Below are 14083 nucleotides of genomic sequence, written 5' to 3' on the forward strand. Positions count from 1 at the left end.
TATATTATATAGTAGCTCTATTCCTAACAACTCCAAACTGGAAACAACCAAACTTCTCTCAGCTGGAGAATAAACAAACTGTTGTACATTATAAAATTGAATGCTACTTAGCAATAAAAAGATACAAACTATTGATACATGCAATAACATGGATGAATCTTAATTGCATTATGCTAAGTGAAAAAGAGCCAGACTCAAAAGGCCACATGTTGTATGATACCATTTATATGAAATTCTGGGAAGGCAACAGTACAAGGTTGGAAAATATGGACGGAAAATAATCAGTGGTTGATAGTTAGTGCTCGGCTGCTTACAGGCAGTGGGAGGAAATTTTCAGGGGGTGAAGGAAGTGTTGTGTAAGTTGATTGTGGTGGTGATCAAACACTCTTTGCATTTGTTAAAACTTATAAAACTGCAAACACATGCAAATTTACTGTTTGTGAATTTAAATTTTTTTAGTCAAAATCTTATGTCATATCTCTGAACACTGCTTCTCTGCTACTTCTCTATTCTCTCTTTTGGAACCCGTATTAGCTTTAAGTTTGTTACATACTCTTAATATTTTCCAAGTAGTATAATTTATTTACCATATTTTTATTTCTGTATACAATTGGACAAATCACTTTGTACTATTTTTATTTCATTAACTGTATTCAAGGAAGAGTTTACTCCATCTTAACATTTTTGAATTTTTTATTTCCAAGATTCCTCCTTTGTCCATTTTGGTCTTTTATTGGTGGCTCGGGAATCCCTTCTCTAAAAGATGTTGGTAATATCTCCATTCACTGTGCCAGAGAGTGTTTAGTCTTGTCTCGGTGATGTTCTTTGCTGCTTCTAGCTAATTCCTGCTTCCAGATCTCACTCAGTGCCTAATATGCCTATGGTTTTAGCCTCCACTTTTTTCTCTGTTGCTTTCCTTCTTTTGTTCATGGATATCCTTGTCTGGTATTTGAGTACAACTATATCTTGAAATTTTTTTAAATATGGGTTTTATCTATCTTGCTTTTATCATTTAATACTATCTGACATTTTATACCACTATGTCAGTAATTCTCAACTGGGAACAATTTTGCCTACCTCTCAGCGTGCATTTGTAATTGTCAGGAGACATCTTTGGTACAATACGCCCGACCATCCCTACAACAAATTATCTTGTTCAAAAGATGAATAGTATTGAGTTTAAGAAGCCCTGCACTAAATAATTAAAGAATATTTTATTTTATAATATCATAATTTAATTAACTTCCTAATATGGGGCATTTGGAGGGCTTTTAAAAAAATATTAGTATCATTTTGATATATAGCCTTATGTAACTTTTTTGGTACCATTAATTCTCAAATATAGATATATATGAACCCCAGGAAACTCAGATTTCCGAAGCTGGAAATTAAGGAAAAAACTAAGATTCTTGGAAGCTGGAAATTACTTAGGAAGAAATTAAAATATAGGAGCAAGTCTTTATCATGTCATATCCCTACTGGAACTTACAATATGCTTATACATAAAAATCATCTGTTAGTTTTATAATTTTAAACCCTTTTGTTCTCAAATAATACATTCCTAGGTTGTTTTAAGGCCCTTCAAATTCTATACAGCCTTCTGTGAAAGTTTCTACAGCAGATTTCAGAATCTTAATGAATACTTGACCAATTTGACTATAATTACCTTTCTTTATTCCTATTTCTTTTGAATACAAACTAGTATTAAGATTATTGATAATAAGATAATAAAAAAACAAAACCAGAAAACAGAGGACTGGCTTTAATTTGCTACCTAATCTTAGTCAGTTACTTCTCTTACCTGGGCCTCAATTTTAAATAAATAAATAAATAAATATATCTATATCTATATCTATCTATCTCTATAGATAGATAGATATAGATATAGATATATTGATTTCAGAGAAGAAGGGAGAGGGAGAGATAGAAACATCAATGATGAAAGAGAATCATTGATTGGCTGCCTCCTGCATGCCCCCTATTGGGGATCAAGCCTGCAAACCAGGAATGTGCCCTTGACCAGAGTTGAACCTGGACTCTTCAGTCTGCAGGCCAATGCTCTACTCACTAAGCCAAACCAGCTAGGAATACCAGGGGCTCAATTTTAATGAAAGAGTTATACCTATAAATCCTATAACCTTTTCCCAATTATAAACCTTTGATATGTTATTATTTTATATTGCTTTTATTTAGGGTTGGCTATGATATTTTACTGTTCTTGAGATAAAGTATGGATAAAATGTTTTAAAATTCCTAAGATCTTCATAAATTCCTTATACTTATTCTTTATTATCCTCACCTAACTTTTTGTAGTGATTGATAATCAAAATCTTTAAATGAAGTATGTTATTCTGGAAGACTGCAAAGAATGACACCAGAAAAATAAAAATTCTCAGCTGGGTTGGGAAGGGAGAAACCTAGATCAGAAAAAAGGAGATGACAGCCATACAAAAACAAACAAAACGGAGGAAATCCTGGCAGGGTCAGAGTTATGCACACTGGGCCCTAATCAGCATGACTAGGATCATAAAATTTATGAGAATTGCCCAGGAGCCGAATCCAGGTCTCCCAACTTTCTAGTTAATGTCTTAACGCTACACTATATAGTATCATTTGAAATGTATTATTTAATTTGACCTAGAGATTGAAGATGCATGCATGAAATATTCTTTTATAATTTATTTGTATAGGTTTTTCTAATCACTTAACCTATTTTCTGGCTGCTTCTGCTGTTGCTTTTGGAATTGGTTTCTTTGCTTTGGCATCAGCTTTGTGGTTCCTGATTTGCAAACGAAGGTAAGGTTTATCGGAATATTTTACTTTTTTTTTCTTTTATAAATCCAATGAAAGAGTTTTTCAAATGGTATTAAATTTAAATAACAAAAATAGTGTTGGTTCTGTAATTTGAGATTTGGTTATCGACCCTTTGATTGGGAGGGAAAGCTTTACATGTTTATAGTAGCCTGAAGGAAAAAGTTTTAGTAGTATGATTGTCCAAATAGTAGAATAGCAATCTGCATGCATTAAAATTTTAAGAAATAATGAGATCTATTGTATTTTCTAGAAGACATATGTTTGAATTATAGTATAAGGCCAGAAATTTAAAATTGCTTTCACTACTAATAGAGGTTAAAAACATAATTGACAGGAAGACTCCCTTTCTTCAGAAGATACTTAAGAAAAGATCTGTAGTCTTTTCCCAGACACAGAAAAAAAAAGATACTTAACACCTCAGTGCCTTTTAACCTAAAATTTGGTGTTTTGTTCTTTTATTGGATTTATTGGGTGACATTGGTTAATAAAATTATATAGGTTTCAGGTGTACAGTTCTATAATACATCATCTGTATATTGTATTCTGTGTTCACCACCTCAAGTCCCGTCTCCTTCCATCACCATTTACGCCCCCTTTACCCTCTCCTACCTCTCCCCATGCTGCTGTCTCTCTGGTAATCACCATACTGTTGTCTGGGTCTATGAGTTGTTTGTGGGTTTTTTTGTTTGTTTAGTTGGTTTTGCTTAATCCCTCCAACTTTTTCACCCAACCTCCCAACCCCCTCCCCTCTGACAGGTGTCAGTCTGTTCTCTGTATCTATGAGTCTGTTTCTATTTTGTTTGTTAGTTTACATAAGTGAGATTGTATGGTACTTGTCTTTCTCTGACTGGCATAATACTCTCCGGGTCCATCCATGCTTTCACAGAGGATAAGATCCCCTCCCCCACCTTTTTCTTTATGACTGAGTAGTATTTCATTTTGTAAATGTGCCATACCTTTTTTATTCACTCATCTACTAATGAGCACTTAGGCTATTTCCAAATCTTGGCTATTGTAAATAATGCTGCACTGAACATAGGGGTACATATATTTTTTTCAAATTAGTGTTTCAAGTTCTTTGGGTATATTCCCAGAAGTAGAATTACTGGGTCATAAGGCAGTTCCATTTTTAATATTGGGGGGGGGGGTGTAACTCAATACTGCTTTTCAACCTTTCATCTCATTGTACACATGAAGTAATTACTAAAATTCTGTGACACACTAAAAAATATATTTTTGCCAATCTGACAAAAAATAGGTATAATTTTGATTCATTCACACTAGACAGCTATTGCATTGGCTGTTGTCATTATTTTATTTGACAATATAAGGGAAAATAGGTCAGTGCTCCTGACTAAATAGTCAGCTATCAGCATGTTTTAAAAATTCTTGCAGCACACCAGTGTGATGCAGCATACTGATTGAAAATTGCTGGACTAGTCAACAATAAAAATTTTTAAATTGAATAAAGAAAAGAAAATCGCTGGGCTAGAATATGGAGGTTTCATTTTACTGTTTGTGATATCAGGATTTAAACAGGGGAATGACACATATTCATCATAATAATAGCTAACATTGAATGTTTATTACATACTAAGCATGTATGTTCTTTACATGTTATCTCATTTAGACTTCATAATAGTATTCTCATATTAAAGGTAATAATGTCACCTATAGATGAATTAAACACTTCTTAAAATTTGAGATATAATTCACATACAAAAAAGTACATAGATTTTAAATGTATTATGATGAATTTCAACAAACACATTCCCATGTAACCACAATCCCAGTAAAGATATAGAACTTTTCCATCACCCTATAAAGTTCCCTCATGCTCCTTTCCAGATATTACTCCCTCCTTCTACCCAGAGACAATCATTATTCTAGTTTTTATCATCATAGATTAATTTTGCCTATTCTTGAATTTCATGTAAATGGAATCATATGGACTTTATGCCTGCTTTTTTCACTTACCATATTTTTGAGGTTTATTTATGTTCCTGTATTTTATCTGCAGTTTATTCTTTTTATTGATGACTAGTATCCCATTGTATGAATACATCTGAGTTTGTTTATTTATCCTCTGTCAATGGACATTTGGGTCATTTCAAGTTTTTAGCTGTTAGGAATAAGGCTGCTGTGAACATTCTTGTATAAATATTTTTGTACATGTGCTTTCACTTCTGTTGAATAAATACCTGAGTGGATCACATGATTAACTTTGTAAGAACCTGCCAGTTTTTCCAAGTTGGTATACACTCCAACTGGAAATGTATGAAAGTTCTGATTTATATTTTTAAAAGATTTTTCTTGCCTATGAAGCCTGAATTTTAATGATTTTTAATGGAGCAAGAGTGAAAGCAGAGAGACAAGTTAGGAGGCTTTGCATAGTCCAGGTGAGAGATGATAGTGCCTTGACGAATATGGAAGTAGAGGAGAAGGGAAGAAGGTGTTGGATTTGGAATATGTTTTGCAGGTTAAGTTACAGGGCTTGTTGAATTACATGAGGTAAGGAAAAATAAGTGAAATGGCCAAATTAATGCTAACACCTAGGTACTGTGAGCAACTGAGCATCTGTTCATGCCATTTACTGGATAAGGAGATGATTAGAGGAGAGAGTAAGCTGAGGGAGTGGTAATAAACTAGGAGTTGTGTTTTGGATGTACTTTTGAAAGCCTATTAGACATCCAAGTGGAAATTTTAAATAGACAGTTGGATTTGACATATATGAATTTCATGAGAGAAGTCAGGGCTGAAGATTTAGGCTCTCTAAAGGCATAGAACTGGATGAGACTAACCAGGGAGTGGTGTGTGTGTGTGTGTGTGTGTGTGTGTGTGTGCTTTAATTGATTTGAGAGCGATGGAGGAAGAGGGGGCGGGGAGAAAGAGAGCGATCTATCCATTTCTACTACCACTACCTTACCCGGATTTTATCCCCCACATAGACTACTGCAGTAGGAGTTATAAGTGACACCCTACTTTCACTATCACCCTTGTTTAATCTTTTCTCCATACTTAAGGCAGACATTGTCCAAATAAAAGTGACCCCACCCTTGTACCCCATTCCTGACTATATTATAAAAGATTTACCATTACTTTTAGGATAAAGACAAAAATGACATGACTTTTACATCCCTACATGGTCTTCCCATGCATATTCCCTAAATTTATCTTCCATTTTCTCTCTTGCTTTCTGTGCTTCTACTACAATGTTCGAATCTGGCCACTAGGACTTTGGACTTGATTTTCTCTCTGACTAGAATATTCTTACTTCCACATCTCTCCTCCTGCACCACACTATCTAACAATTACTCTCTTCACATGTTAATTTAACTATCCCTTCCTCAGAAAGCCTTCCCTGACCTCTCTAACCAGATTAATTTCCTTCATTATACAGTATGCACACAGCACCAGGTAGCTTTCCTTGATAACACTTTCCATACTTGCAATTTTTTTTATTTTCTTGTGATTATTTTATTGTCTGTCTTCCTTACTAGTGTTTAAGTTCCATGAGAGCAATGACAGTTCTATGAGTGTAGTAACTGTTTATTTCCTTTGCCACTATATATACAACTCCCAGCACAATGCCTGACACTTAGTAAGTACTCAATAACTGTTAAGTAATTGAATTCAATGACTGAATAAACCTTAATTGTTAATACCTCATTAAGTAACATATATAGACTCTAGAATTAATTTGGAAATTCTCTAGAATCTCTGAAAGAAGAAATGGCAATTAACATTATTATTTAAATCATTAAGTTTAAAATGACTGTTAGAAACTACATTCCCTTATACATAACTGTCTTTGATCATCTGGGGTTTTATTTGCTGCCTTATTATTTTAAACCCTCTCTCAAAATTGTTTGTGGTTGTACGAATAAAGAGCACAGGTACCCTTCTTTTGTAAGTCATCAGTTTCAATTTAGTTCCTTTCCACTTACTTTTGTCAGAGACATTATTCAATATAAAATTGACCATTGAGTTTTATTTCACTTATTTCCTTTGTCATTAAAGACAAACTTATGAAAAGACTAATTAACATTAAAACCAATCAATTATCTCTCAACCAGAAAGAAGGATATAAAAAACTCATGGTCACATATGATTTCACTCATATATGGAAACTAAAGAACAAAATAAACAAACAAAATAGAAACAGACTCGTAGATACAGAGAACAGACTGACAGTTGACAAAGGGGAGGGGGTTGGGGACTGGGTGAAAAGGTGAAGGGATTAATACAAATTGGTAGTTTCAGAATAGTCACGGAGATGTAAATTACAGCATAGGGGATATAAACAATAATATTGTAATAACTGTGTATGGAGCAGGTGGATACTTAAAATATTGGGGGTAAGAGGGGGAGGACCACTCTGTAAAGTACATGGTTTTCTAAGCACTATACTGCACATCAGAGACCAATACAGAATAACACAATAATATTGAATGTAAACTGTAATTGGAAAAAATTTTAAATTTAGAAAAACTCATGGTTGATCTTCAAACTATAAATATTAACTCTGCATAAGAGGGGGTTTAATTTACATTCTAAGAATAAACTAGTTATAGTGAGATCAGTAACATATCAGAAGCAAATATATAAATTGATTTTTGCTTTAAAATTTTTTAGTAATATATTTATTCTGAATTTTAAACACTTGTGGTAAAACCATTGGAAACAAAATAATTTTAACTGGTTGATAATGTAATTCATTTTAAATAACAGTCTCTATAAAATATTTTTCAGAGAAATATTTCAAAATTCCCAATTTAAAGAAACCGATGAGAGATGCAGCCAAAGACCATCAGAGGTGGAGAGTAAAGCTCATTCTCAGTGTGTTTTTATTTCTCGAAATTTTCATACTGGAATATTCCAATTACAGGTAGAGTGCAATGTTTTCAAATATTTTTTTGATACCATGTCATTAGCATTGTTGTCTTTCAGTTTTGAAAGGATATCTACAGTTATTTTTCAGTCTGAGGGACAATAACATGAGCTAAATTTAAATACTCAAACTAGTTAGTGTTTACATTATATGACACTGAAAAACTAAATGAAAATGTCTCCTTGCATAGTTGCCTCCCTATATCTCTATATTGTGATTGTTACAGGGTGAAGAGAAAAGTCTAAGAAAAACAAAGCAAAATTGCCAGGCCTATCAGAGGAAAGAGATATGGAGATAAGAGGATACTCAGATAACCAGATAATCTAACAGAACTAACTAATTAAAATTAAGGATTTATTAAGCCTTCATTATATTAGAAGCTCTGCCCTCCCCCTCCCTCACCCCCCCCTCCCCCACTACATTGAGGACAGTAATATAAACCCTACATTCAAGATGCTAGCTAGTTAGTAAAGTGTAAAAGGCAGACACATAATTAACTTTTTTAATCTAAATGTCAAAAAAGTGCGACATAAAACAAGGGAGAGACCAGTAGAAACTTAAAACTGATGTAGATAAACAAAACAAATACTTTAGAGGTTTTATAACATTAATAGTAAAATAGCAACAAAATGCTAAGATGTCAAAGTTTCATTATACATCTTGAATATTGAACTCAAGTTGAACTTAATGTTTATTCATTTGTTTAACAAACATTTTTTGAGTGCCTTAAATATGGCAACACTGGTTTTGGCACTTAGTGTACATAAACAAATAAGACATGAGTCCAGACCTAGATGATCCCAAAGTTAGTAGAGAAGAAAAACATAAACGAAAAATTAGAACATCTGACTAATAAAAGGGTAATATGCTAATTAGATCAGGAGATCTTCCGGACGTCCTTCTGGACAAAGCCATGGTGGTGGGGCTGAGGCACAGGCAGTTAGGGGCGACTAGGCTGGGAGGGGAGGGCAGTTGGGGGCAAGCAGGCCAGCAGGGGGGGCCAGTTTCGGGCAAGCAGGCCAGCAGGGTGGGGGAAGTTCAGGGGTGATCAGGCCAGCAGGGAAGGAAGTTGGGGGTGAGTAGGCCAGCAAGGAGGGGCAGTTGGAGGTGAGAAGGCCGGTGGGGGGAGGAAGTTAGGGGCAATCAGGCAGGCAGGCAGGTGAGCGGTTAGGAGCCAGCGGTCCTGGATTGCGAGAAGGATGTCTGACTGCCCTGTCCCACAAGGATCAGGCCTAAACCGGCAGTCAGACATCTCCTGAGGGGTCCCAGATTGGAAAGGGTGCAGGCCAGGCTGAGAAACACCCCCCCCACACACACAAACACAAATTTTGTGCACCGGGCCCCTAGTAATGTGATAAGAGCCACAAAATTTGAAGAAATGCAGATAAGAAAGCATAAAATAAGAAAGGCTTCACAGAGAAGACATATTTAGCTGGGTTTGAAAAGTGAATAGAAGTTTTCCAAGAGGAAAAAAAGATAAAAGGACAATATGTCCAAAGGCTTGTAGCTATGTAAGGCAGTATGTTCAGAAATATTGGGTAACATTTGGAGCCTAGGATTTATAGAAGGGAGTGGTGGAAAAAGATCCTGGAGATGGCATTGTGAGGAGCCTTATTTGCAGTTTGAGGATTTTGGATTTTACCACATGCTTTACAAATCCACTATAGGCATTATGGAATTATGGTCAAGAGCATAGACTGAAGAGGTTAGAATCATTGCTCTACGGCTACTAGCTGTGTAGTTTTAGGCAAGTTACTTAACTTCTCTCTGTCTCAATTTCCTCACCTGCAAAATGAGGATGATTTCATCTCCGTAGGATTGCTATGGGAATTAAATAAATTAATATATAAAAAGCACTCAGAATAGTACCTGGCCACATAGTGAGCACCATAGAAGTATACTGTTATTATTATGGAAGGGCTTTAAGCAGGCAGGCTTAATGCTCAAATTAATTCTAAAGTTATTAAAGAAAGCTCTGACTTTCAAACAAAGGATAGTTTGAAATAGAGATAGCATTGCAGAGAAAACAACCGTTTCTATGTTATGTTGAAATAAAGTTTTAAAAAGCAAAAAAATTGTTTTTATGTATGTATTTAATATTAATTGAATTTATTGACACTCATCATATACTAGGAATTTTGCTAGGTACTATTGATATAATGGTGTCTTTAGATCTAATGGTGGATACATACAAAAAGACAATTATGAGTGCTATAACAGAAGAAGTACATACTAGTATATAGAGGTACCAAATTTTAATTAGGTTGTTTATTGTTCATTCAGTAAATATATAATAAGTGCTTATATGCCAGGCACTGTTCTAGGCAACTGGAAATTTAGTAGTGAACAAGAGAGATAAGAGTCCCTGCTCTCATGAGATTTATAGTCTAGTGGGAGAGATAAATCATGTATAAGTAAACACAAATTTAGGACTCTGGATGGTCAGTGAAATGAACCTAATTCAGAATGAAAGATATAATAAAACATAGTATAGATAGTGTTTTCCTCAGTCACAACCAGTTTCAATATATTAAAGACTCTTTTCCATATTGTCACTCTTTTTCTCATCTCATTTTCTGCCTGTGTGTTGGCCTCTTTCTCTCCTACAACAACAGACAAGCAGGAGGATGAAAATTATTATTTCGTTGTTGTTAAGCCTCACCCAAAGATATTTTCTCTATTTATTTTTTAGAGAGTGGAAGGGAGGGGGAGCGACAGAGAGAAACATTGATGTGAATGAGACACATCAATTGGTTGCCTCCTGCATGAGTCCTGACCAGAGCCAGAGATCGAGCCTGCAACGGAGGTATATGCCCTTGACTGGAATCGAACCTAGGATCCTTCAGTCTGAGGGCCAATGCTCCAATCACTGAGTCAAATTGGCTAGGGTGAATATTATTTTTTAAATGTGTCTTAATTAATATAGAACTACAGCTTGGTTTCTAAAAGAGGTCTTATTGTGAAATACAACATACATACTAAGGAATATACAAACACAGTTTTAAGAATAATAAGTGGAATTTTTATACCCACTACCCAGACTAAGAAATAGAACATTACCAGTACCTTTGATGTGTCCTGAGTCTTTACCTCTTACATCCCACACTCCCACCCTTCACTGAAGGACCCACTATTCTACAATTGCAATTAACTATGTCCTTGCCTTTTTTTACAGTTTTACCATGAATGTTATAGATTCTTGAACAATATATTATTAAATTTTGTATGTTTTAGGGCTCCCTTTTTGTGCAATATTACTCATTCAAGTGGGCACATGTACCCATAGTTCATTATTTTTATTATTATATGACATTCAATTTTATAAATATATCTAATTTTATGTTATGGACGTTTGGTTTGTTTTTACTTGTTTTTTTTAAGGAAATGTCTATGGGGAATATATCTAACAGTAGAATTGCTGACTTACAGGGTATGTGCATGCTCAATATTATTAGATAACTAGAGGCCCGATGCACAAAAATTTGTGCACTGACCGGGGGTGGGGGGGATCTCTCAGCCCCACTTGCGCCCTCTCACAGTCTGGGACCCCTCGGGAGATGATGACCTGCTGACTTAGGCCCACTGCCGGGTGGCAGAGGGCAGGCCCAATCCCTAGGTGCAGCCCCTGGTTGGGCTCAGAGCAGGGCCAATTGGGGATTTGGGGTGCTGCCCCTTGTCATGCACAGAGCAGGGCGGATTGGGAGGTTGCGATGCCATCCTCAGTCACACTCAGGGTAGGGCCGACTGGGGGGTTGGGGCACTGCCCCCTGTCACACTCAAGGCAGGGATGATGGGGAGGTTGGTGCACTGCCCCCTGTCACGCACAGAGCAGGGCCCATCACGGGGGTTGGGGCTCCGTACCCTGTCACACACAGAACAGGGCTGATCAGGGTGTTGGGGAGCTCCCCTCTGTCACACACAGAGTAGGGCCGATAGGGGAGTTGGGGCACCACCCCCTGTCACACACAGAGCCACAGGGCGATCAGGAGGTTTTGGCGCTGCCCCCTGTCACGCTGCTCCAGGGACCAGGAGGCCTCATGGCTCCACTGTTCCCGGTGCCAGGAGGCCTCGCAGCTCTGCTGATCCCAGTGCTGGGAGGCATATTACCCTTTTACTATATAGGATAGAGGCCTGGTGCACGGGTGGGGGCCGGCTGGTTTGCCTTGAAGGTGTCCTAGACCAGGGTGGGGGTCCCCACTGGGGTGCCTGGCCAGTCTGGGTGAGGGGCTGAGGGCTGTTTTCAGGCTGGCGGGTGACTGAAGCTCCCCACCTCTCATTTTTTTCTTTTCTTTGTTATTCTGAGATTTATTTACCTTCTATGGCTATCACTGGAACTGAGAACTGGCTTTAGCTCTGAGGCTCGGCTCCAGCTGTGAGACCTCGGCTGCTGAAAGCAGCTATCTGGGTTTGTTTGGATTCTATAATTGAAACACTGTTGCAACTCCAGCTCGGCCGGCTGGCTAAAAGCATGGGGTTTGTTTAGCTTCTATAATTGTAACATTGTTTCTTAGAGTGCAAGCTCAGAGCCCAGGCAGGGAACCTTGGTTTCCTCCTTCACTGGAGCAAGCAAGCCTCCTGTTCGCTTCAGCTGCCTGGCTGCTGGCCGCCATCTTGGTTGGCAGTTAATTTGCATATCGCCCTGATTAGCCAATGGGAAGCATGTCGGAGGTACGGTTAATTACCATGTTTGTCTATTATTAGATAGGATTACAAATTGTGTTCCAAAGTAGCTGTATCAATATGCATTACAGGCATGAATAAGTGATAGGATTGCTCCACATCTTCAAAATAATTGACATTTTTAGGCTCACCCAAAACAAGCTACAGAAAATTTTTATCATCTGAAAAAGTTCCTTCATATCAGCTCTACCCTTTTCAGTTAAGCACTTTCTGATTTCTGCCAACAAAGTTTAGTTTTTATCCATTCCTGGATTTCACACAAATGAAATAATACAATACATATCTTTGATGTCTGGCTTCTTTCACTTAACACATTTTTGGGATTCACCCATGTTATTGTGTGTATTAGAACTTTTTTTTTCTATTGATAAGTAATATTCCATTGAATGAATATGTAAAATTTGTTTATGTATTCCTTTGCTGAACATTTGAGTTATTTTCAGTTTTTCACTAGTATGAATAAGGCTGCTCTAAATATTCATGTACTTATAGTGAACATATATTTTCACTTTTCTTGGGGAAATACCTGAACATGAAATTGGTGGGGCTTGGGTAGACATAAGAAAATGTCTTCATTTTCATAAGAAAATGCCAAATAAATTTCCGAAGGGGTTGTAACTTACTTCACTCCCATCCATAATAAGTGAGAGTTTCAGTTGCTCTAGATTCTTGCTAACCTTTAGTGTTATTAGTGTTTTTTATTTTAGATATTTTAATGGGTGTGAAATGGTATTTCAATATGCTTTTGGTTTCCATTTCTCTGATAACTAAAGATGTTGAGTAACTTTTCATGTGTTCATTGGTCAGTTGTATATATTTTTTTAATGATCTGTCTAAGTCTTTTGCCCATTTTTAAATTGGGTTGTTTGTGTTCTTCTATATTTGTTTTTTAAATTAATGACTTAACAGTTCTTAATATAAGTTGGATACCAGTCTATTATGAGATATATATGTTATGAACATGTTTTCACTGACTGTGGCTTGTCTGTTCTTTTTTACAATAGTATCATTTGGTCGGCAGAAAGTTTTAATGTTAATGAAGTCCACTCTATAATTTTTTTCCCTTTTAACAGAAATTCATATGCTTTCTAACAAATATTTATTTTTCTAAATTTGCTTAGATATTCTCTTGTCTTTTGTTTTAGTTGCTCTATAATGTTGGGTTTTTTGTCTAGGTCTATGAGGTAGAGGTCAAGTTCATCTTTTTCCATGATGATAGCCAGCTGTTCCAGAAAAATTTGTTTAAAAGACCTTTATTTCCATATTTAACTTATTTGCAACTTTGATTGAAAATCAATCTACTATATATATGTTTGTTTATTTGTTGAATTCTGTATTCCTTTTAGTGAACTATTTGTATGTCTTTAAATAATACTGTACTGTCTTGCTTACAGTGGCTTCACAGTGAGTGATGGAATTAAGTATTATAAATCCTATAACTCTATTTTCCTTTGCTCAAGAATCTTTTTGGGCCCTGACCGGTGTGGCTCAGCTGGTTGAGTGTCAGCCCTTACACTTGAAAGGTTGGTGGTTTGATTCCCAGTCAGGGCACATGCCCAGGTTACAGGCTTGATCCCCAGTGTGTGGAGGGCAACTGATTAATGTTTCTTTCTCTCCCTCTCCCTCTAAAAATCAATAAAAACCATAGATTTTTTAAAAAGAATATTTTTGCTGTTCTAGGTGTTTTGTTTTTCCATA

General features: G+C 36.3%; 1 protein-coding gene across 1 annotated transcript in view; it reads left to right on the forward strand.

Annotated features, from left to right (window-relative positions):
- LOC102758110 (chromosome unknown open reading frame, human C1orf185) overlaps positions 1-14083 on the forward strand; it is a 26689-nt gene that overhangs the window by 3668 nt on the left and 8938 nt on the right. Inside the window, exons 2-3 of the mRNA XM_006768383.2 lie at positions 2691-2796; positions 7567-7702. Coding sequence (XP_006768446.1) covers positions 2691-2796; positions 7567-7702 — 242 coding nt within the window. The remainder of the gene's footprint in view (positions 1-2690; positions 2797-7566; positions 7703-14083) is intronic.

Source organism: Myotis davidii, unplaced genomic scaffold (assembly GCF_000327345.1).
Source record: "Myotis davidii unplaced genomic scaffold, ASM32734v1 scaffold79, whole genome shotgun sequence".
Lineage (NCBI taxonomy): Eukaryota > Metazoa > Chordata > Mammalia > Chiroptera > Vespertilionidae > Myotis > Myotis davidii.